General features: G+C 44.4%; 1 protein-coding gene across 3 annotated transcripts in view; it reads right to left on the bottom strand.

The window, feature by feature from the left end:
- Window positions 1–23,221, bottom strand: part of caskin2 (CASK interacting protein 2) — a 100,382-nt gene that overhangs the window by 70,575 nt on the left and 6,586 nt on the right. For 2 of the 3 annotated variants that reach the window (XM_083779310.1, XM_083779312.1), the window contains exon 2: window positions 20,397–21,038. In XM_083779310.1, the coding sequence (XP_083635436.1) occupies window positions 20,397–20,490 (94 nt within the window). In that variant the 5' untranslated portion in view covers window positions 20,491–21,038. Of the gene's footprint in view, window positions 1–20,396; window positions 21,039–21,590; window positions 21,659–23,221 lie in introns of those variants that run through there. The other variant, XM_083779311.1, reaches the window with a different exon arrangement.

The raw sequence follows: 23,221 nt of genomic DNA, 5'->3' as shown, positions 1-23,221 counted from the left end.
GACTCCTCATGCACTGAAGGAAACATGGGGTCAGTCCGGAGTGTAGTGCCAAGGATTACATTAGACAATTGACACTGGATGAAAAAAAGTGTTAGAAAATGTCATAAAATACTGGAAAAATAAAAATAAAAATAGGCAATGTCTGTGTGGCTGTTCCTGGTACACTGAGTGTAGTTAGCCTCCAAATGGGCACAAACGGAAAATGGGTACAGAACCAAATGTACCCTTAGGTACATGTGGTTAGTTAGTAGTTATACTAACTAAGTTAGTTACTAACGTAACCAACTACTAACGTAACTCTGAATGGACCATTATGGCCAGGGTCTGTGGGATTTGGTTAAATTTTTACACTCTGAGTGAAATTAAAACTGAGCATTTTAGTAGAGAGCGCCAACAATGGATGAGCCCCAGAACAGAAATAGAACCAAGGATAATGTCTCTCTGACCACATCCTATTTTTGTCTCGAACGGGCAGCCGAAACAACGGACGGGGAAAACGCGGCGTGACATGCACCCTAACGGGAAACATCTGTGAACAGGCCTTCAAGGCTCTCCTGCCTGCACCACTCAGCCAACTGATTGTTACAGCGTGAACGTTACATCATGTTGTTATCTGTGAAAAACCAATGGCACACTTGAACACTCCACATGAAGACAAAGTCATTAAACTAGGAAAAAATGTAAACAGGGTTGAAATTTAATCAGTCCCCATACGATTAGCTTAATGTGCAACATTGTTTTCTCTATGTATAGGGTATCTGCACATTTCTAAAGTGACGATCTACAGACTTTTAACACCTTTTTTATAGGTTTTTAATACCTCTAAGACTACTACTGTGTCAAAAGTAATCAAACTATACATATATAATATAAAAAATATATAAGAAATTAAAACATTGGCCAAATTATCAAATATTACCTAAAACCGAGGCATTGTGAGCTTGTACTGTAGATCGGCTGTTTTGACAATATTTATCTGTGGAACCGAGTCAAACTAAATGTAATGGCCCAACTTCTACAATTCCCACAAGTGCTTGTCAGGGTAGGGCGTCGTCCGACTCGTCCTCACTCCCCAGTTCAGATATGATTATTTTAGGGGTCCCGGCCCAAAGACTCTGGGAACCACTGTTCTATGAGACGAGCGAGAGAGCGAGAGAGCGAGAGAGCGAGAGCGAGAGAGAGAGAGAGAGAGAGAGAGAGAGAGCCTTGCTCACACTTCAGACCAGTCTCTCCCAGAGTTGATTTTGACAGCAAATGTCTGATTTTACACCTGAGCAAAACCAAACATGAAATGACTCGTCTTTTAGTTGGAAATAAACACTATTGGCCTCTCTTCAGCCCCCATGCAGCGGAAGCTGGATGTAGAGTGTGACACAGCACCGTCCTGACGTCAGACATTACAGCACGCAGCATGCAAATGACACTGCACCCTTAATGTACGTACTGTCGTTCACTCCTCCTCCTCCTCCCAGCTGGGAACAGAGACAGAGAGACAGGGAGACAGGGAGGGTTGGCAGCAAGCCGCGTGACGCACAACGCTGCATCTTTATCAATGAAAAGACATACTGTACACACACACACACACACACACACACACACACACACACACACACACACACACACACACACACGCACACACACACACACACACACACACACACACACACACACACACACACACAAAGAAGGAAATACAACCACTCTGATAAGGCCCCGGAGCCTCATGGGGACAAACAGCTGGCGGTCTGGCAGGGGTCATAAACCATGTTTGTGTATGATACACCGTTCTGTACAGATACACAACGCAATGTCTTTGTTTGCCTTCTGAAACATTGATGGTAGTAGAGGGCCGTGAAACGTAAGTAAACAACGGCTATGTGAAGTTCCCCACGATCTTATTTTAATTCATACATTTTGTGACTACAGTGGTGAAGAGCACGAGCAAACTTAATCAACAAAAAAACTACAGATTTTTCATCGTTAGCAAATGTGGACCTATATTGTTTCCTCAGTGGCACAGAATGAGTTTACAGCATTTAAACACTTTAGGATTTGTTTTAACGTTTTACAAAATGTTCTAAAATAGTTGGCCGCTTGTAGATCGTAACACCCATCATCACACAATAGTATAAGTATTAAGTGACTGAAGTGGTTAAAATAGCAGTGAGGGCTTTTACTGTAGTTTTCTCATCTGCTTTTGAGTCAAGTAAAATGAGGATGTTTTTTCTTCTGTTCTCTTTTCCTTTTTTATGTGTACACATACCCAAAGTGGTGGGGAGTGTGATTGTGGTTGCTACATGCCAAGCTGCCTGAATCAACACTGTCTAATGAGGGGAGAGAGAGAGAGAGAGAGACAGAGACAGAGACAGAGGTGTTTGGTGGTTTGAACAGATGTTTTTTTTATTTTTTTCATTGCTAGTGTATTCTCTCGAATTGCCACCAGATGGCGGGAACGCACCATTATGCTGATTTTGGCCAAAATAGACGAATCTTCCTAAGTCACTTCCGGTTCAACGGTCGACAACATCCGGTATTATTTTGACCCTAGTCACTAGCTTGGCTGGTCCGGATTGCTAAGCTAATGCTATATTTTTCATAACTAAGTCAAATTAACCTCAAATCAACCCCAAAACATCGCAAAATATCACATTTTTTACAGCGACGCACATAGAGACGGCGCGCGTGCACGATAGCGCACGATCACGCGGATTTCAGCCGTTTTTTGGTAAATTACATCCAACATTAGTGATATTAGCGAAAAAATATAAATTTTTGCTCCGTTGAACCCTACATAACTGACATTGATTGACTTTCCGTTAATTCCGTGAACGGGAGGTTTGTATTTTTAGAAATATTCTGTTTTTTCCGTTAATTGTAGCCCAGGGGTTAAGTACTGTACAATTTTGAGGCATTTGTACTTTACTTTAGTATTCATGAATTCCAATACTTTTACTTCTACTCCACTACATCTCAGAGGCAAATATTGTATTTGTACGCCAAAAAAATGCATTAACCACTTCCTCAGTATAGTAGACTATTTGAAAATAGCGGATCTACAAGCTCACAATATGTCGTGATGTGCCACATTATGAGCTTGTAGATCATGCAAAGTAGCCTATAGTGCTGGTTTGCAATAGTAACTAAAGTTTTAAAATCTGTGTTTTGTACTATACAATTGTATGTATAAGTACAGAACAAAGAAGGTTTGAATGGAACACCACTGGTATGTCCAAAACTTATACTTTTCATGAAATGGGGGGAAAAGAACTTGTGCTCCAGTGAATCCAATCTAGTAGCCGTAGGCTATATAAGTCAATAATGATTTATATGTCATTATGCTCCTGGATCAGACGGGACAAAACATCAAATTAAAAACGAGGAGATCCGGACACTCAGAGTCAAACAAGAAATGACAAGTCATATTATATCACTTTGCAGCAAGTTTGTTTCTACACACACACACTTAACCGTCTTTCCGCCAGCATTAAAACGCACATTGCCAAGGTTGTATCGCGCATAACACTTATTTTGAAGAGCCAAATATCCGTAACCGCATGTTACACTGACAAAATGCTGTGTGTGGTGTCTTGACCGGTTGTTGTTCTCTTGCTCGGTGCAGAAAAAACCCGATCGCGAGTATCACAGTGCCTACTGTCAGCCGTTGAAAAACCTTGTTTTCACCAGAAACGACATTCATTGCTCCGATTTGGAGATACAGGCATTTGAATGCGGCATTTGAATCCAGACCATACAGTCTGGAGCAATGGAAGCTCTGATCATGAGAAAGTGATAAAATGGAAGTGAAACCTCTTCCCCACTTCCGTTTTGTCTTTATAGTCGCCCAAATTCATCCCAATATAAATAGAAATCATAAAACAGTTTAGCAAAAATGTTCTGTTTAGCAAAAATGAAAAGAATAAATAAAAATAAAGATAATATATTTCCGTGAACAGAAATACCATCTTCCTGACTCGAGACCATACAACGTCCCGGTGCCACCCTGGCATGGATGACAGAGTCCAGGAGAAGGATGGTCTAGATGAGTGGGGTTGATTGGAGGGAAGGACCCTAATGGGGTCTAATGGCCCAGTTGACAGTATCATGTTGGGGGCTCCGTTGCCGCAGCATGGTGGTGGTATGTGGTGGTATGTGTTTAGCTAAGCTCACACCCCCATGGGGCAGAAAACTGTGGAGGAAAGTAACTAAGTACATTCACTGCTCTTAACCACTTTAACCCTGGCATCCCAATTTTGACACGTGTCATTATAGTCTTTTTTTCAACTTTCTAAAATAGCATATCTAAAAGACGCATCGCAGCGTGACCCACGGCACTGCAAGCTTAAATTTTTACTTTTACTTGTACTTCTACATTGTGGCATTTCTAAAATCTGAGTACAGAGTCTCCGACCATGAATTGATGAATTGAACAATGTGGACCCTGTTGTAAACAAGTGTAATGCTTAATTGGGTCGTCCACTCACAGTTGACAGTCTTTGTATTGAGTTTGTGCTTAAAATGTACTGTAAATTCTACAAACTGTTAATAAATATTTCAATCAATCAATCAAAACCAACACCACCACTGGCAGAAAATACCCGGAATTGTTAATGACATAACCCCCCCCCCCCCCCCCCCCAATCTCCATTTTTGTGTGATGAATGAAAAACTAAAACAAACCACGTTGCATTGTCTCGTGCTTTAAGTGTTCGCAGGGTGAGGTTTCTGAGCTCGGGTTGAGCCCCTTCCTCTCCCACCGCTAAAAGAAAACACTACACACACACACACACAGGAAGTCGAGGGAAAACCCATTCCATCCAGCCCACCCACGCCCCCCCCCCCCCCCCCCCCCATCCCATCCTTTGTTCCTCTTAATGGACCTTTCCTCTCCCGACCCAAAACTTTCATCTGAATGACCCGGAAGCCCTGCCTCCGCTGGTGAAAGGAGTACTCTTTTTCTTATTATTTTCTTCAGTTTTTTTTATTAAGTAAAAGTATTTCATATTGAAAATTTGACTTTTGAGTAAAAATACAAAATTACTGGCATGACAATGTAGTTGCAGGACCAAAACTAAAAGGACAATATTTGTGAAACTTATTTTTCTCAAAAAGCGTTGCATCGCATTGTAGATCAGCTACTTTTTAATAGACGAATAAAATACAAATATATACGAATAAGTATAAAATAGGGCTTAACTGTTTAATGTATGTTTTATATATATATATATATATATGTGATTTTCAAATAATTGCAGTGGCGAAAAGTTTGCCCCTAAGATGAAGTGGAGTAGACGACGTATAAGGTATTTACAATTTAGGCATTTAGTAGACACTTTTAATTCAGAGCGACTATTGGAATGGACATGCAAAAGTACAAGCAAAAGTACCTCAAAATTGTACTACTTGAGTAAACATACTTAGTTTCTTCCTTTCCAGCGGGACCTCTCCCTTCCTCGCTCTCTGCCTCCTCTCCCGGCCCTGGAGTGAGCATCATGTGACATGTCATGTGACGTGTGCGTTTTGTGTGGCGAGCTGTTGGGCGCGGCCACATCAAGCCTCCACTTACTGTAATGGAGATAAGGTGACATTGTGAACTTTCCCTTTCATGCCTCAACAGTCCTTGTCCGGGACAAGCAGTGGTGGGGAAAAGTACACAAATGTTTCACTTAAGTAAACGTATCGATACTGCAGTGCAGAGATACAAAGCTAAAGGTTACCTGTAGTTTTCAATGAAAGAAAGCAGCATGAAGATACAAAGCTGTTGATCAATACTTTGTTGATCAATGTTGTGTGTATCCACAGCAATGCTTCCTCCTGCCTCAAGGAACTACTCACCGCACAAACCTCCGCTAAATAAAGCGCTCTGAAACGCGTGCAGTACTTCAACTAGTCATTGGTCTGAAAAACGACAACCCACCTCTCAAACCCTAACCTAACCATAACCGCAAGCACGGGAGCAGGCGCTAGTCCGAGATGCGTCCGCAAGCATGTCGGACTAATGCCCCGTTGGATTTACATGCGGTCCCCCTCTGAAACAATAAGGCTATGTTCACACAAGCAGCCCCAAATTAAATCAGATTGTTGGACTCTCCAGATTGGAATAAGATTGTTTTTGTTTAGATTTTTTACACTTCTGAACAGCAAAAAATCACACCCGTGCGAAGTGAGTGGTGAAAACAACGGTGCTGTTTTCGTGCTCAGACGCACCCACCCAGCCAGCAAGCCAGCCACCCACACACATAGCTCCGCAAGGGAGTGGTTGCACCACTCAAAAATAAAAAACACATGGAAACAGACAGGCTACACACAGTAGCTTGAAATGTGTGTTTCAAATCAGATTTCAAAACACGTCTCAGTCTGGATTCACAGACCGAAGGCTAATGCAACGCTTGAAATAAAATAGCCGATCTACAAGCCCACGACTCACTGCCATGCAATTATACGTCGTTACCAGTACCACCCCGACAACCAATGCAGATAGGTCAACAATATCTGGCTGTGAATAAAGAAATCTGATCTTATCACTTGCAAATAACAGTGTGGACAGTCAGTCAGTCCTAATGATTAGTTTTGAGAATGCTGTGCTGGTTTTACGTCTCTATGGCTCTATTCATAAGAGCAAACATTGGATGAAAATAGCCAAGCTACAAGCTTGCAATTATGCGGCGTGTTGTGAGCTTGTAGATCAGCTAACATTTGGTGTTGAAGGGGGGTGGTGTTAGGAACTTCAGAAACATTGAAGTAAAACAACACTAATGACAGTGCTGTCAAACAAGTGTATGAAACCGTCTATGAAATCTATGAAAAACTTGAAATTGCAACAAAATTTAACAAAGTTAAAAGTAAAAAATGTAGTGGGGGTTCCCGCATCATCCCTCTCTCTCACTTAAGGGGTTATTGGTTGAAAAATCATTATTATTATTTCTCTCCTGCATCTCCTGTCCTCCACCATGCCATGACAGTGACAACCTTGCAGTGCAACACCGTTTGAAGTGGACTTCCATCTCCTATGGGGAGAGCAACAGTACTGGGCTAGGTCTGGCTGGCAGCCTGCCAAGCACTGGGAGGAGGGAGGAGGAGGCCCATGCCCCGGCCCCCCCCTTTGTCCTCCACTAAAAAGCTCCAGGAAACGTAGCGGGACATGCTTGTGTTCTCCACCAAAGCGGTGTCAGATTCCAGCGTGGCAGAAAGGAATCGAAGGTATGGCCGCGGGGCACGCATTCCAGTCCCGTGACGACACCGTCACCCTCGCCTCCATTCTTCCCCCTCCTCTCCTCCTCCGCATACAAAATCCCACTGCGCACCGCCGCGCTACGCGGCTGCCCCGTGGACAATGGCTGGCAGAGATGCAGCACAACAACGTCTGGGGATTGCAGGGGAATATAGCTGTGAAAAACCTTGGCTGTGTCCACAGCTGCTGCTCATAAGTCACGCTGCCGTGTCCCGGCGGATTCTACAGTACAGCGGTGTGCCGTCCGTGAAGTCTCTGGGACCAACCCTGTTAAATCATCAGTGCCTATTGAGTAGATGAACAATGAACAGCAATGTGTGTCTGTCCCTATCCCTATGTATGTATGTACTGTATGTACTGTATGTATGTATGTATGTATGTATGTATGTATGTATGTATATATGTATGTATGTATGTATGTATGACTATGCACTATAACAATAGTACAGAGTACCACACACACACACACACACACACACACACTTCATATTTAACTCTGAGACCGAGTGTAAGAATGGAACCAAAATGGACCCACTAAGGATCCTCTTGGGCATTACAGACCCGAAAGGGGTACCCCTGGTGGTTCCTGACGCGACGTCCAGAAACAATGGCTTAGCACTGGTGCCAGCAGCAGTCGTACTGTTACGGTTTGAAAGCCAGTAGGCTGAAAATAGCAGCTTTCCTGTAATGCACATGATGTGTGAACACAGCCTTTACTGTATGTATGTGTGTCCAGCTTCTGCACCGTGCATGTGCTGTGGAAAAGCTGTGACGTCTAAAAAGCAGTGATGGAAAGTGTCCTTGACTCCTTGAGCACTGAAAAGAGACGCTGAAAGAGTGTCTTTAGATTAGGTGTCCTCTGCTGCCAACGTCGCATGTGTGAATGGATGGGGTGCTTTGGAGGAAAGTGCAATACTTCAGTTGTTGCTACTTCAGTATCTGGCTTAAAGTTAGAGTAGCAAAGCAATAAACAGAAAACATTGTCTGGAAGAATGACTGCATAATCCACAAGCAAAGAAAGACACGTGTGCGCACTGCACACACACACACACACACACACACACACACACACACACACACACACACCCACACACACACACACACACACACACACACACACACACACACACACACACACACATCGCGCGCACATGCATGCACGCACACACAAACACACACCTACTATATGAACCACTACACATTATGTAATGCAGTCTAAATCCACATTAATTATCATCTCGTTTTCATTTCAAAGCCTGTATTAAGAAAAGTCAGAGTAGGCCCAATTATGCAGCTCATTGCCACATTGCCTGTGGTAGTAGTGCTTGGAACAGGCCATCACATCAAAGCTGGATTATTTTCCCACTTTCTTTCTTATTTTTTCTTCCTTTTCCTTCAGTTTAGCGGAAATTAGGTCTCCCTTCAAAGTGTTGTAAAGTTAGTTGGCACTGTTTTTTTTGTTTTAGTTTTTTCTGGACATTTCATATTAGTTCTACATTACTGAACTGTAACAACACTGACCAAACAGGCTCTGGACCTTTTTTTACACTGTAAAACCCTTAATGTTAATATCCATGTGCAACTCTGACTGGTAAGGGTATGTTAATACAATATAACTATATAACAATATATCATTATATCTAGTGGTGTATCTGTATTTCTAGGGTTGGAATCCTTAAAGAGATGCAAATAGCCTCCATCCTGCATCCTTAGACTCACTAAATTGAGAAAGGACACAATCATGTTACCCTCTGGGTGTCCGGGGATGCAATACTGTACTCAGGAGTCAGTACTTTACTCTAACGTTGTTGAAGTGGAACTCATAAAATGTCCCTGGGACCCATCCAAAAGACCAACCCCGGGTCCCGGAACCCATTACATTGAAAAGTGTCATTCACATCACTGCCTTTAGGATTGTCGCGATTACAGGGTGGCACTGGTTCAGGGGTAGAGTTAGTGGTGGATATGTATCACGATACAGAGGCCATGATACGATATGTATCGATATATATCGATTATACGTTTATTCAAAATAATGACCATGTTGCACATAAAATAAATGTCTAAACATCCTAACAAGGGGTCTGGGAAGGGAGTGCATTGCAACCAGGGGGGCAGTCAGCCAGATATTTCGTGAAGCCTCATTTGAAATCGGTAGTTCATAATAATGGCCTGTTGTGGCGCTGGACTGGACCCAAAAAGCCCCATAGCTCCATAGAGGCCCATGTATTTTGGCCCAACTTCACCTAGACTGTATTACCTTAATAAACATGGTCATGAATACTTTCTTCTTCCAGTCACTAGTTTAAAGTCTCATTTCTAATGTCATAATATTCTTTTTGGAAAATTATGGTCCCATTAATTAAAGAAATGACCATAAAGAAAAAAAAACATCGCGTATGTTCTGAGGGGCGTGGCTACCGTTACAGTCTATGATCGGGATTCCCCACCCACTCGAGTCAAAATAAAAACCAACGGAGAAGAAGGGGGGAAGTCCCGCCTCGTTGTCTGGGCAGCCAATGGCCAGCTGGTCCAAAACGGAGCCAGCCAATGGCCAGCTGGTACCAAACGGATCTAGAAAGATGGCGACTTACAGTGCAGGAATAACAGGCTTCATTTTACGTCCATGTTAGACCCGGCGAACGCTTTGTCCATATTTTTTACAGTCTATGATTGCAACTTGCAAGGGAGGCTTTGATAACGTTAAACAGAGGTATGTTTGTAAACACTGCGTCACCCAGATAATTCATGCCGTTTATTGCCGATATATTGCCATATTGATTTATTGAATGCACCACTAGGTAGAGTGGCCGGTAGAGTGGCCGGATGGGAACCACGTGGTTCCCAGTTCAATCGCTGGCTCCCCCAGAGTTAGTGTCGAAGTGTCCTTGAGCAAGACTCTGAACCCCTTATGAAACCGTGCAAGGCACCAACCTGCACATCGGTAGCACTCTGTGTATGAATGTGTGTGTGAATGGGTAAAAATAATGCACAATCTATTAGGGTTGGGTGACGATACGAATACATCGTCAATCGCGAATATACGAATCCAATCGCTGAATATTTTTATTAGGCGATTTTTCGGGACGATTTTTAACCTGTAAAGTGTGCGCAACATGTGAATCAATTTGTCCAGACCCATGCAGTTTAATAATATACAGTCACAACAGAATGCGCACTGCTGTATTTTGTTACCCTGGCTGTGCAGTTGTACTGCAAAAACAGACGGATCTACAAGCTCTCAACGCGTAGCGAACAGAGCTGCAAAAACAGGCAGGACGCGGCGCCTTGAGAGCTTGTAGATCTGGCTTTTTTGCGACCTGCAGTGAGCTGTTCTCACTTTACTTTAATAACACGAATACATCGTCAATCGCCGATTTTTAGACAGACGATTGGCGATTGAAAGAAATTGGCATATCGCCCAACCTTACAATCTATGTAAACCGCCTTATATAATGATTCCCTCTCAACGGTCCAATTCTTGAGTATATTTGTCAATGGCAGTAACCGTTGGATTTCAAATGTCAATGGCAGTCAAATGGCTGTGATGTGATGCATTTGTTATATGCAACTTTGTTAAGGTCCAAAGTTACAGTATGACTGGAGATGCGGTCAGCCAGCACTAGGTTATTATTTTCATATTTTCAAACATGGCTGCCCTTTGAAAAGCGTTTGGACTCCTCTGGTGTAATGATAACCTTTGCTTATGCTTCCTACCTCCGCTTGTGCTTTTCTTCTGATTCCTGTTACGTCAAGAGCCCGGGACAAAAGCCCCCCTGACAGCTAGTGGCCCCGAGGGGCCCCATGGTTCCAAACACAGACACTTGTTTTGTTTCTCCCACGTCAGAGGTACGATCGACCTCCTTTTTTAAAAATGCCTATGAGGGACGCATCTGCTTAGCGAGCCAATTAACCATTTAGCACACAAACGGCACAGTTGACGGACAAACATCACGCCGCTAAAAATCCAGCAGGAGAATTTCACGGTCAGGCTAAAAAGGTTTTAACACTTTCCCTGTAAAACACGCCACTGTATAACAAAAAGAAAAGCGGAAAAAGTCCCTTCCTGTTTCCACCTCTTGCCCATGCTTGGCTATTGTGATGAGGGGTCCGTGGGGCCCCCACAAAAAGTTATGTGGCAAGAAGGGGCAAGACGAAGCAAGGGACTGGAGCCTGAACAAACATGTATGTGTTTGCTCAGCCCTTCCCCAAAGTAGACAAGACACACTAATACACTGGTTCCCAAACACTGAGCAGGGACCCGTTTGTGGGTCGCCCTTTAGTAAACTGAAAATACATTTTCAGTTTGGGATACGCATTTTATCACAGAGAGAGAGAGAGAGAGAGAGAAAACTCCTACATGATACAGTGTAGAGAAGTGAAATTGGAGGAAGAAACCAAAAATAAGCCGAAAAAGTTGGGATAGAATTAGACATTAAAGAGCTTGGAGATTGGGGAGAATAGAGAGCGTTAACCTTTAATAAAAAGAAACACATCACTAAAAGCACCTTTAACTCAGAGAGCCAAATAGACCCATTTGTACACTCTCTGAATTTGCAATGATTAAATTGACACCAAGGCTTTTTACTGTGCGGGTGTGAATGTGTTCCGCTTCCACATGAACCCTGTCAAAGTGTCTCAGTTATTTTCCATTTGTCAGCAGGAAAGGCTTTAAAAACTAAATTAACTTGAAGGAGGGGAAAATTTTTAAAAAGGGCCCGCGAGCCGGGGTTTCATTACACTCTCCGGGTGAAATTACCGCTGAGGATTCGAACTGTGTAGGAACTGTGCCAACGACTCCCAGAGCAAGCGTGGGAGTGAGAGGAGGAGAAAAGGTGGAAGATGATTGGTCCGGTGGCGTTCGAGTTTAAACCAAAACACCATGAATAATGCATGAGTGATAGCGATGTAGCATGGGGGGCTACGGGTGGGGTGGGGGTCACGCACAGTGGGGGGTCCTCATGGGTGCACTTTTTACACTCTGCGTTCAATTAAAGCTGCAATCCGCTGGAATCAATGAAACCAAATGCATTGTTTTATGTGACTAAAACATTACTTCAACCAATTTATGTGGGATAGAATAAGATTCTATTATGTTCTATTTAGTTGTTGTCGCCGGCCAGAAACCTTGTACCCTCTCCATATTTATTTTAACTGGTTCTTTTTTCGTAAATGAATGCCTTACACACCTGCAGTGACACTGCAGAGCAAAGTAGCAAAGTTAGCAGATCTACAAGCTCGGAACACGTCGCAGTACCACGACACGCTTTGAGTCATGTTAATACAATAGAACTAGTAGCCTACCCTCCCATTGAGACGCTCAGACCCTGTAAAGACAGTAATGCCTGAAGACCATGAGCACAATATCTCCCCGCGGACAAGCAGGGATTCAGTCTTGAAAAAAGTGGTAGGTCGGTATGGCGGTACTACTAGGCATAGCTTTTCTCTCACAATGCGTGCAGAGCCGCACTTTGAATTTACGAAACTTACGGAACGCCACTTTAACGGTGAGGAATTAGAAGACCGGTGCTGGGATCATCATCAGAGGAGGCGGAGAGACAGCTGCTTGCTGCTCACTGCGTTACATCATCATCATCATCATCATCATCATCATCATGATGATGCCAGTTGGGTTTAGTTTCCCAGGCTGTCTCTCTCTCCAACGGCCCTGGTTCTTTTCATCCAGGGAGCACGGGGACAGTTTTACGAGGCTATTGTTGGTAGAGGGTTTTCAACACTGACCATCACTCCCCTCTGCTTCAGTGATGGAGTTTCATGTGGCACGCTTGTGTTGTAAAAAAGTAAAGACAGATGGAAATGATGGAGTGTGTGTGTGTGTGTGTGTGTGTGTGTGTGTGTGTGTGTGTGTGTGTGTGTGTGTGTGTGTGTGTGTGTGTGTGTGTGTGTGTGTGTGTGTGTGTGTGTGTGTGTGTGTGTGTGTGTGTAGGGTGTTGGTCAGTGCTTGTTCCTCTTGATTTAAAATGGATAAAAAGTCTAAAACCCATTCCTTCAGTTTGAGTGAATGTATTCAAATACATTGTAAAGTATTTTTTTTAATAAGTGAGAGAGCTATAATTGGCTATTATGTCATAGTTATTATGTCATAATTCCCACGCCAAAGCCATGCTATGTTTTAGCATCAATTCAATGCTACTACTAATTACTGCTACTAGGCAACAACAGTATATTGATTGACATCATTAATTTTGGTTTAAAGCTTTACAGCTTTTAACAGCAGCATGTTTACAATTTGTTAACGTTTGTTAACATTCTTTTTGCGTTGGCTATTCAAAAATAGCAGATCTACAAGAGCATCATATTGTGATAAAAATGTTAAGCTTGAAAGTGTGAAAACTACTGATTTAGAAGAATCGGTTTGTAGAATCGGCCTCAGGTCTTAATTGGTTACACGTAACAGTAAAATGCATTCATGCATTTTACAGTTTGACATGACACTCACTGTGGTAGCGCTCCCAAGGGCATAAATAAATCCTTGTGAGTGAAAAGAACACCAGAAAAGGCATGGATTAACCCCTCCCTCTGCCCCCCACCCTCACATACTATAATACCTCTTAATCTGCCTGGATAGACCATCTGCAAGTTTCTTGAGATTTGGGCAATAGAGGAGACATTTAAATACATTTAAATAAAGACATTTAAGTACCACAGGCCTGTATTCCTTCACCAAGGAGCCCAGAGCAAAGAAATAGATCTACAACCTAGAAGCTTTTAGACCTGTCCTTTTTTCCGGCTAGTGATACCGTTGTGGGCTTGTAAGTAAGTAGTTAAGTAGCCTCGGGAGCCATAATGTGGCCCCATAGGTCAGGAGCCTATCTCCTGTTTCCATATAGTGAGGCAGTTTGATGTACAAGTACAGCACCTGGACATGACGCTAATATGTCACCTGATGTACGAGTGCAGCCCCTGGACAGGACTAACCCCCAATCCAACCCTTGATGCTGATGCTTTACCATTTAGAAAAACATTTAAAAATAGTAAAAATAACCGATCTGCATCGACACGTTGTGTGCTTGGAGATTGTAGGGGGGGGGGGGGTCAAATTAACCGCGGTGCAACCGGCTTTGTCAAGCATGCACAAACACAATTGGCCCATGTTAGGGGGAGGGAAACCGGGCAGGGAGGGTGACAACTGACAACTGGCACTGCACATAATCCTACTAGAGGGCGCCACCTGTCAGCAGGTAGTGTTGGGCGGGAGGAGTAGGACGAAGGCTCTACGTCCTCCCGGTGGGGGCTCCTCACTGGCAGGTGAGTCAATCGGATACAACAGCAGTGACGCCAGTGACAGCGAAATGTGTGTGGGGAGGAATGATTTGGCATTACGACTAAATTGGGGAGAAAAAATATTTATTTAAAAAAATATTTATAGTCCCTGTGTGAGTTACGTCGCTATTGTAGGCTTGCGTCGGTCTATAATGTGCAATCAACGTTTCATCCACTAGATGGCAGCTATGACAGATTAGATTGTAGTACAAACTGTACTGACACACGTGCCACTTTATTTTTGTTATGAGTTGAGATGTAGTTATAACTGTATAAGTATAGTTTTACACTATATCATCATAATTGAAGTACCGATGCCTGTGCTGGCCAGTGGCCAATCTACAAGCTCACACCGCGATGCCTTGCAAGCTTGAAACTTGTTTATTCTAATTGAATTGACCTAGTTTTGCGTCTTTTACTAGTGATGTAATCAATTAATCAATGGCTTTCATGTACTCTTTAGGCTACATATAAATATCTTGTGTTCACACGGGGCAGATTAAACGATGCAGTCTACCATTCATTGTCAAAGGAACTTGGAGCCAGCATGACGTTCATTACTAGTGGAAGAACATCTGCAACGGAAAACATGGTTTGTTGGTCGCATCTGTAAACGGCCAAATTGTCACCAAATGGAAGCATAGGATTAGGAGACGATAAATTATACAACTATCAGTGCTTGTACACACTCTGTTCTCCACTGTCATTCCGTGGAGTTCTTGTCTGAACATGATAATCAACAGGGCTGGACTGGGTCAAAAATTCATCCCTGACATTTGGCCCCAAAAAATATTAAAGCAAGCGGGTCGGCCCATTCATTGGGCGGCCCACTGGACATTACGTCAAGTGGCCAGTCCAGGCCTGATGATCACAGACGAGTTTGCAAAGCTGTGCTTCGAACGATGATGTCATGTTGTCCTGTTTAACTTTCAATGTGATCTATCTATGCCGATTGTGTTTACGTTTACAAGTTAACTCAAGGTGCCGGAGGAAGTGTAAATCCTCTTTCAGAAACAGAAAGGGGTGGTCGAGCAGAGGAGCCTTCTTGCTCTCTACTGCCAAAGGACGCCAGGGGTACTTTTGATCTGCTTGCGTCAAGGACCGCTGCTTGCGTTTCCTTGCACTGCATTGGATTGTCGTTCGTTCCCAGGCTGACGGATGACACAAGGGAGCTGACGCAAGGGGAGAAATGTCTCTCACCCTCCGTTGCTTGTTCTTGCGTCGATTACGTTCGACTACTATTCGACTACGGTACTATTCGAAGATAGGGCCCTTGGCGCATAGGGGGAAAAGTAGTGGGCCAGGGTAATGGGCGGTTTCCCTGGGGGACTCCCAGGTGAAGAAAGCTATCCCTCAGAAATTAATTTGTCAGACGTTAATCTGGTTTAGAAAAATAACATTCCTGTCCGGCGTGCTCCAGGGGGCAGACATGATGGCTGAGGGGAGGACGCTTTCTGATTGCTGCTTCCCCTTTAATGGGTTGCTGGTGTTAGCCCAGAACAATGACCTCAAGTGGTCACGTAACACAGAGGTGATAAACTGGAAGGGCTGGCAGGGGGAACAATGGGGCGGAGGTAATCTGACAGTCTGGAGGAAAACCCTCAGGGACTGAGACACACACACACACACACACACACACACACACACACACACACACACACACACACACACGTACACGCCAACACACAGAAGTGGAGGCCTAGTGTCAGCCGGCTGAGGAGCATATCGTTGCTGTCGAGCAGAAACCTCTTATCTCCATATTCTAACTTTTTGTAAACTAACTCCCTACTTGATCACACTACAACAGCGTCACATAAAAGCATCAAACGTAGCAGCACAAAGCTTGCAGATCTGCTACTTTTTCTACTTTTGCATTTGAATCCTGAAAAGGAACAGTTTTGGATATATGAGGCTTCCACCTGACAGAGATGATAATACATCTCATGTGACATTATCATCATACCCGGAAGTTATGCGGGAATGTCTACTGAGTGGAAGAAAAACAGTTTTCTGGCCCTGACAGCCCATACACCCAAACAGAAAAGTCCTATCTGATTGCATTACACAACATTAAACTCACTTTGCCACTCGATTCGCCACTCACATAAGCATAGGAGCGTATGGTATGCGTATTACAACCTAAATCTATGCATAGGTTCTGCCACGGTAAATTTCATGTTGATTTCACTAGTTTTATTAGGAAGAAGTTCTGGACTGTATCGGGAACCCAATCCAAATCTTCAAAATGGCAAAATCAGCTAGTACTTTGAAACAATGCTGTGTCAGGGTTGCAAATGTTAGAAGTTGTCAGAATCCACTTTGTTTGCGTTCAATTCTCAGCTTGCACTTGCACTTGTGCAGTGCAAGTCAATGAGGAGACTAATTTGTTTGGTTTATCTATCAGTAAAGTGCGGTCCGACTACGGGGACGCACAGGGGTCCTCTTTTTTTCAGTCCAATCATTTTAAACCTACTATAGCCTACATCTGCCATTTAAAATAAATATATTGAAAGAATGTGAATAATTTGGAATAGTCTTTTTCTTTTCTTTTTTTACATTTTTAACAGCACAAATCTTGACACAAAAAACTGTGCTTCAAAACCACCGGGCTGAGGTGGAGAACAAGGCATGTTTGACCCCGTTATGTGTCCTAGCACCTCTGCACCTCCATGCACTCAATCTTCAGCCCAGAAAACCCACAGTGGGGCTGGACACTGGTGGTCCATAAAGAGGGGGTTGATAGGTTATCGTCGTGATAAAAGCATGACCTCCTGTTGGCCTTGGGCTGGGGGCCTCAGCCCCTCTAGAAAGACCCTCTCTCTTTAGCTGTCAGGCGCCATCTCTGTGGCGAAGCAATTAGTCATAGAAATAGAAAAAAGAAAGAGAAGCCAGGATGAATTCTAAATAAAAAGCAGGGATGGTTCCGAGAGTAGAAGTGTAGCTGTACAATGATGCCAACAAACGAACGCTCCACAACCAGGCGTTCTGTCCTGTCCTCAACTAATGTGACTCTTGCTCAAATGCTAGGACTTGTTTTCCCCCTCGCCTTTCCCTTGTCTCTGTCGGGTGGCAACCTCACATCACGTTTCAGGATTCAACTTTAAAATGCAGCTCAAAACAAGCTCAAAATCAGTCTGGCACGGCACACGGCAAAGTTTTTGAACTTCTGCGACTTCAAAGCAAATTTCATAAACCCTGGTGCCTAGTGTTATTGACAATGATTTGTCGAATTCCAATTATCAAATTCTTCTGCGGGCTTCAACATTCAACTTCAAGTCTGTCTAGTCAGACTTGCAGTTGAATGTCGAAGCTCGCAGATCACAGTAAAGCAGGCCTGCTTCACTAGTTAATTGTGTTCATCCAATAATCAGTAGAGGTGTAATCGCAAAGACAAATAATCAATGACTGATGCATAAAACATGACTTATCCGTTGTTACCATAGACTGTAAAAAATATGGACAAAGCGTTCTCCGGGTCTAACATGAACGTAAAATGAAGCCTGTCAGTCCTTGTATTGTAAGTCGCCATCTTTCTAGATCCGTTTTAGCCCAGCTGGCCATTGGCTGGCCCAGACAACGAGGCGGGACTTTCCCCCTTCTTCTCCGTTGTTTTTATTTTGACTCGAGTGGGAGGGGAATCCCGATCATAGACTGTAACGGTAGCCACGCCCCTCAGAACATGCGCGACTTTATGGTCATTTCTTTTAAATAAATGGGACCATAATTTTCCAAAAAGAATATTATGAGTCATTAGAAATTAGACTTTAAACTAGTGACTGGATGCAGAAAGTATTCATGAACATGTTTATTAAGGTAATACAGTCTAGGTGAAGTTGGGCCCAAATACATGGACTTCTATGGGGCTATGGGCCACAACAGGCCATTATATGAACTTTCAGGAAATCCCGATTTCCTCAGTGGCTTCACAGAATATCTGTCTGACTGCCCCCCTGGTTATTACCCATGGTCCGTGCCGAAGTCAGTTGATCCACAAGCTCACAACGTGTCCCAGCATGACACGCTGTGAGCTTGTAGATCAGCCATTTTAAGCGCAAGACACTGTCGTGCTACCAAGTACAAATCATGCAGGCCTTAGCCTTAGATGTTTTCCTCACAAACCCCTATTCATCACAACTTCCAGGCCATTTGGTGGGGTGATAAACTCCAGCGTAACATTAGGCCTCATCCACAACCCTTCCATTTCGCAATTGCAGGCGTGCAAAAGAAAATCCCCCCCCTTCCAAAAACAGCAAAACACTGTCATTTTGGGTAATTACACGCGCTAAGAGAAGGGACAGCGCTTATTCATTGTGTCCAGGGAGAGGAGGGGAATTTAAGGCCAGGTGTGTGTGTGACTTCAACGCGTTTTCTTCTCAGTGCCGGCGGTGGAGCGGCCAAAACCCCATTCACCTGTCAGAGAACCGGGGCGAGGAACCTGGGCCATTGTAACCTGAGAGAGCAGCCATTGTACGAGCCAAGGAGGATCCGAGGGACTCGATATCTAAAAAAGGAGCAACCCTTTTCTCCGGGTTTGTGCCGTCTTTGAAGCCTTTGAGGAAGACCTGACGCAGGGTCTATAGGTGGGGTCCCACCCACATCGAGATGCCCCCCCCTCCTCCTCCTCTGCCTATAACCCTGAGGGCCGAGGAAGGCTTAGGGCCCTGCTAAAGCAGCACTCCCGTGAATTAAAGCCAAGGGAGAAATGTTAAGGACTTTCAGTGTGCAAGGGGGAGGGGGGCCGCGTTCATTACTGTGTCATCAACATAGGGGGGCTTGATCGGGTCTGGACGAGGCTAATCCTCGGGGATAGATTTCCCTGTAAGCTTTAGCTTGGGGTTACTGTGGAGTCACCTTGGCTCCACACAGAGAAACACTCGCCTCGCAGCCATGCAGGCACGTGGCGAAAGCGAGTGTCTGTGTGTCGCTACCCGTCTCTACCTCGGGTGCAATACCCGCAAAATCACTCAACAACGTGACGGCTGTCGTATTCCGACGGAGGCCGTTCTCACACTCCATTTCACGAGAAATTTCTCCCACTGAAAAAAATGGAAAAAAGCGTCCGCAAAAAAGAAAATGGTACTTGAAGGGTTGAAGGGTTTAAATATTCATTGAGCCGTCAAAAAGGCTAGATAGAAAACTGGTTCATTAGTCAGCGAGCCGCCTCGGTGGTTCATGTCTGAACGGAGAGCTGTCGTTTTCAGCTGGCTCAACAGCTATTGTCAAGAGAATGCCCCGGCATCGTAGGTTTGGAGGTTACAGATTTGCCGAGCGATGACAGGTATGGCATCGACGTGCCACGGGCAGAACTCTGCAAACTGCTTGTATAAGCATGTTAGCGAAAGCCTCACACCGCCCTGCTACTGTCTGCAATTTGTGTCTGGGAGATAAAAGGAAAGCACATACTGTGTATCTGACTGAAGCACAGTCTGCATCAGAGCAGACCTTAGATGAATGGGAAACTCTCGTGCTGTTACTGTGCATTTTGAGTTCACTGTAGATGGTTATCACAGTAGAGGAACAATATGTACAACAACCAGGGGTTCTCAAGTTACAGGCCCGCCCTGGTCGGTCCTGAGACCCCACTTTTGAGGACCCCCGTACTACACAACCCATAAGAGAAGCGTCCTCTTATCCATTTTGGCCATTGTTGGCGTTCGTACAATTCCCATAATGCATTTAGTGGGCAAGCAAGCATAGCCCAAAGGCAGCCATTATGTCAACAACCTGATTCATATTTTCTGAAGTCAAGGTCACAATTTTTCCACTGTGTGGGTGTAAAGCACGGCTAGATGGGCGTTTCAACCAATCAGATTGCTTCCTCAAAACGACCTGCTGTATAATGGGTTATATAACAGATTTCAGCATGAAATTAAACGTCACTCACTGTTCCGGTTGGCCTTGAGCTTGGACAGGAGCTTCTGCGTGCAGGGCAGGTCTCCGCTCTTCACCGCCAGCAGGAGGTCCTGCTCCTTCCCCATGGTGGTACGTCACACCGCCAATACAAATCCGACAGGGTTTCTCCTCACAGCCACATGCTGCTGCCGAGGCCCGGAGGAGACATCAAGCTGCCTCAGGTAGAGACGCCCCCCACACCACACCCCTCCTCCTCCGGCCAACGACACACGTCCCAGAGGAAATTACAACCAAAACACACAGACGGCCAGCAAACGATCCGCGGAGGTCGGAGGGAAAAGCCTAAGATCGGAAACCCGCCGCCGCGACACTTCCCCGGTGCCCCGCGTCCAGATGCCGAGGCGCAGGAGATGGAAAAGAAAGAATTATTCCGCTCCTTAATTTCCTGTTGGACTTCTTCTTGGTGGCTCGAATGTTTTTTGCTGGGGGTGGAGAGATGTTCTTTCCAGAAGCTGCCAGCTGTGGGGTTTGGACTGGAGGAGGCTGTGTGGAGCTATTTGGTGATGAGATGGCGGGGGGGGGGGGGGGGGGGGGGGGGGACCACTGCGGTCAGAGGGGCCAGAGAGAGGGCCTGGTGGAGCCTTGTCAAGCAGCAGCAACAGCAGAACACAACCTGAGAGAGGAGAGCAGAGCAGAGGAGAACAGCTCATTTAGTGTTGGAATTTGGAAAGCACCGATTCTCAATTTCTCCATTTCACCAGGGACCCCCGGTGTGAGATGCATTAGGCCACTGTTTCAAAAACAGTGGGCCAGGAGGCATGAACGCATGTTTGGGTCGCAGACCAATTTTTATGGGTCGCGGGTCGCCGTTCCCTATACATAAAAAAATAAATAGGGTACATAAATTATTTCAAAAGGTTTTAAGAACTTTAAACCCCCCCAAAAGATTTCATCAAATAAAAATAATAATAATAATAATAATAATAATAATAAATAAAAAGTCATAATTATTAAGAAGAAGTAGTGAACATAGCCAATCTACAAGCTCGCAACGTGGCGCAAAGCAATGCGTTGTGCGCATTGTATAGATCTGCTATTTTCACTAGTTTGAGTCCCAGGCAAACAAATTTGTCGAATGTCACGTTTGGGCCTCGGCCTGAAAGGTTTGGGAACCACTGATAGCAATGATAAGTATCTGAATATAGAGAGAATATTTGTTCTGCACTTTTAAGTAAAAGCATTGAATTCTTCTCCCATGCCTCTGGTTCAGGCCCAGCAGCACTAAACCACATCCATTCCATGCCTCTGTTGCAGACCGCCTCTCTAACCACAACGGAACCCAACCAACCAAACACAGGATTTCACCCTGTCTCAATCCGCTTGCAGTTTAATCCTAATTAGATAAATTTACCATGAAACCTTACAGCGATGTAAAACAACCTGAGGCACCATGATTACTCACTTCCGCCCCACACCTACCCACCCCCTCTTCTAAATAACCCCCGTTCCCCGCGCCCGGCTGCTGGGACCTCAGTCATGCACGCCGTGGCTCTCAGGGAAAGAGCCAAGTCGCAATATCCTTAAAACTAAACAGAAAGTGTCCTCATATAATGCTCTCAAAACACACACACACACACACACACACACACACACACACACGTCTTGAGCTCAACTTATACTCCGTAGGACGATGGTGTCCCTTGCCAGAAAGAACAGATGGTGGTTAGCTTGTAGATCTGTTCTTTCTTTCTCTCCCTCCATTGCTTGCTCTCTATTATATGACTATTATATGACACTCACACATGCATAATACTGTATGTTAGACATCAACAGATTAATTTATTGACAGCAACCTCTTCATATCCCGAAAGTTCCAGACCCACAGGAACGGCCACGTCCGAAGCGGTAGAGAAATGACAGTTACCGTGTGGGGGTTCCTGTACTGTACTGTACTGTACTGTACTGTACTGTACTGTACTGTACTGTACTGTACTGTACTGTACTGTACTGTACTGTACTGTACTGTACTGTACTGTACTGGCACACCTGAAATCATCATATATACATATGTGCGTGTGTTTGTGTGTGTGTTAGGTTGCGCTCAAATGGTGAAAAACAACCATTCCGCCAAGCCACCAACCCAGCCACATACATAGCTCCGTAAGGGAGTGGTTGCACCACTCAAAAACGTGGCAGGATAGCCATGACATTTGCTTCACCGATACGATATGACCCGATATGCCAAAACGAGGCCATATCGGTGGCCGATATATCTGTAGACTGTCAGGCACTATTGGCCAGGGTCCTTTCAATTACGTAGGCAAGTCAGGTAGTGACTCGAGTTTTACACTGGATAACACTGGTCTACGAAAAGAGCCACTCTGCGAACTCCCATCTGAATAGGTTCTGTGCTTTGTGGTTAAAATGATTGTGATGCTATGTTAACTACTTATGCTGGGGACCCGCATAAGGACCCCTCGGGACCTCCTCGGACCTCACCTTGAGAACCAATGTATCTATGATACATTTTCTATGGTCGCGTTGACTAAATTCACTTTCAACTGGAGATTGGAGACGAGTACTTAAAACTCTTCCACTCCGGTGCGTTTCACAAGTTCACATGCTTACCCAAAAATGACTTCTATCAATACAGCTCAGAATCTCCTATCAAATTATTGGCATAGGAATGCGACAAAACAAAGAAATGTCACTGAATTCAAGGCTTCATGGGGTGTGTAATTGATAGAAAAAGAAATACGGCAAGTCATTTTTCGGATGAACTACTCCTTTAACTGAGGATATCGCGCGGCGAACATTAACAGTGTTCAATGTGGTTGTCCAACTCTACATATAAAA

This window comes from Protomyctophum parallelum, assembly GCF_964188405.1.
Source record: "Protomyctophum parallelum genome assembly, chromosome: 13".
NCBI lineage: Eukaryota > Metazoa > Chordata > Actinopteri > Myctophiformes > Myctophidae > Protomyctophum > Protomyctophum parallelum.
Note: the sequence above shows the minus strand (reverse complement) of the source record. Positions and strands in the feature narration are given on the sequence as shown.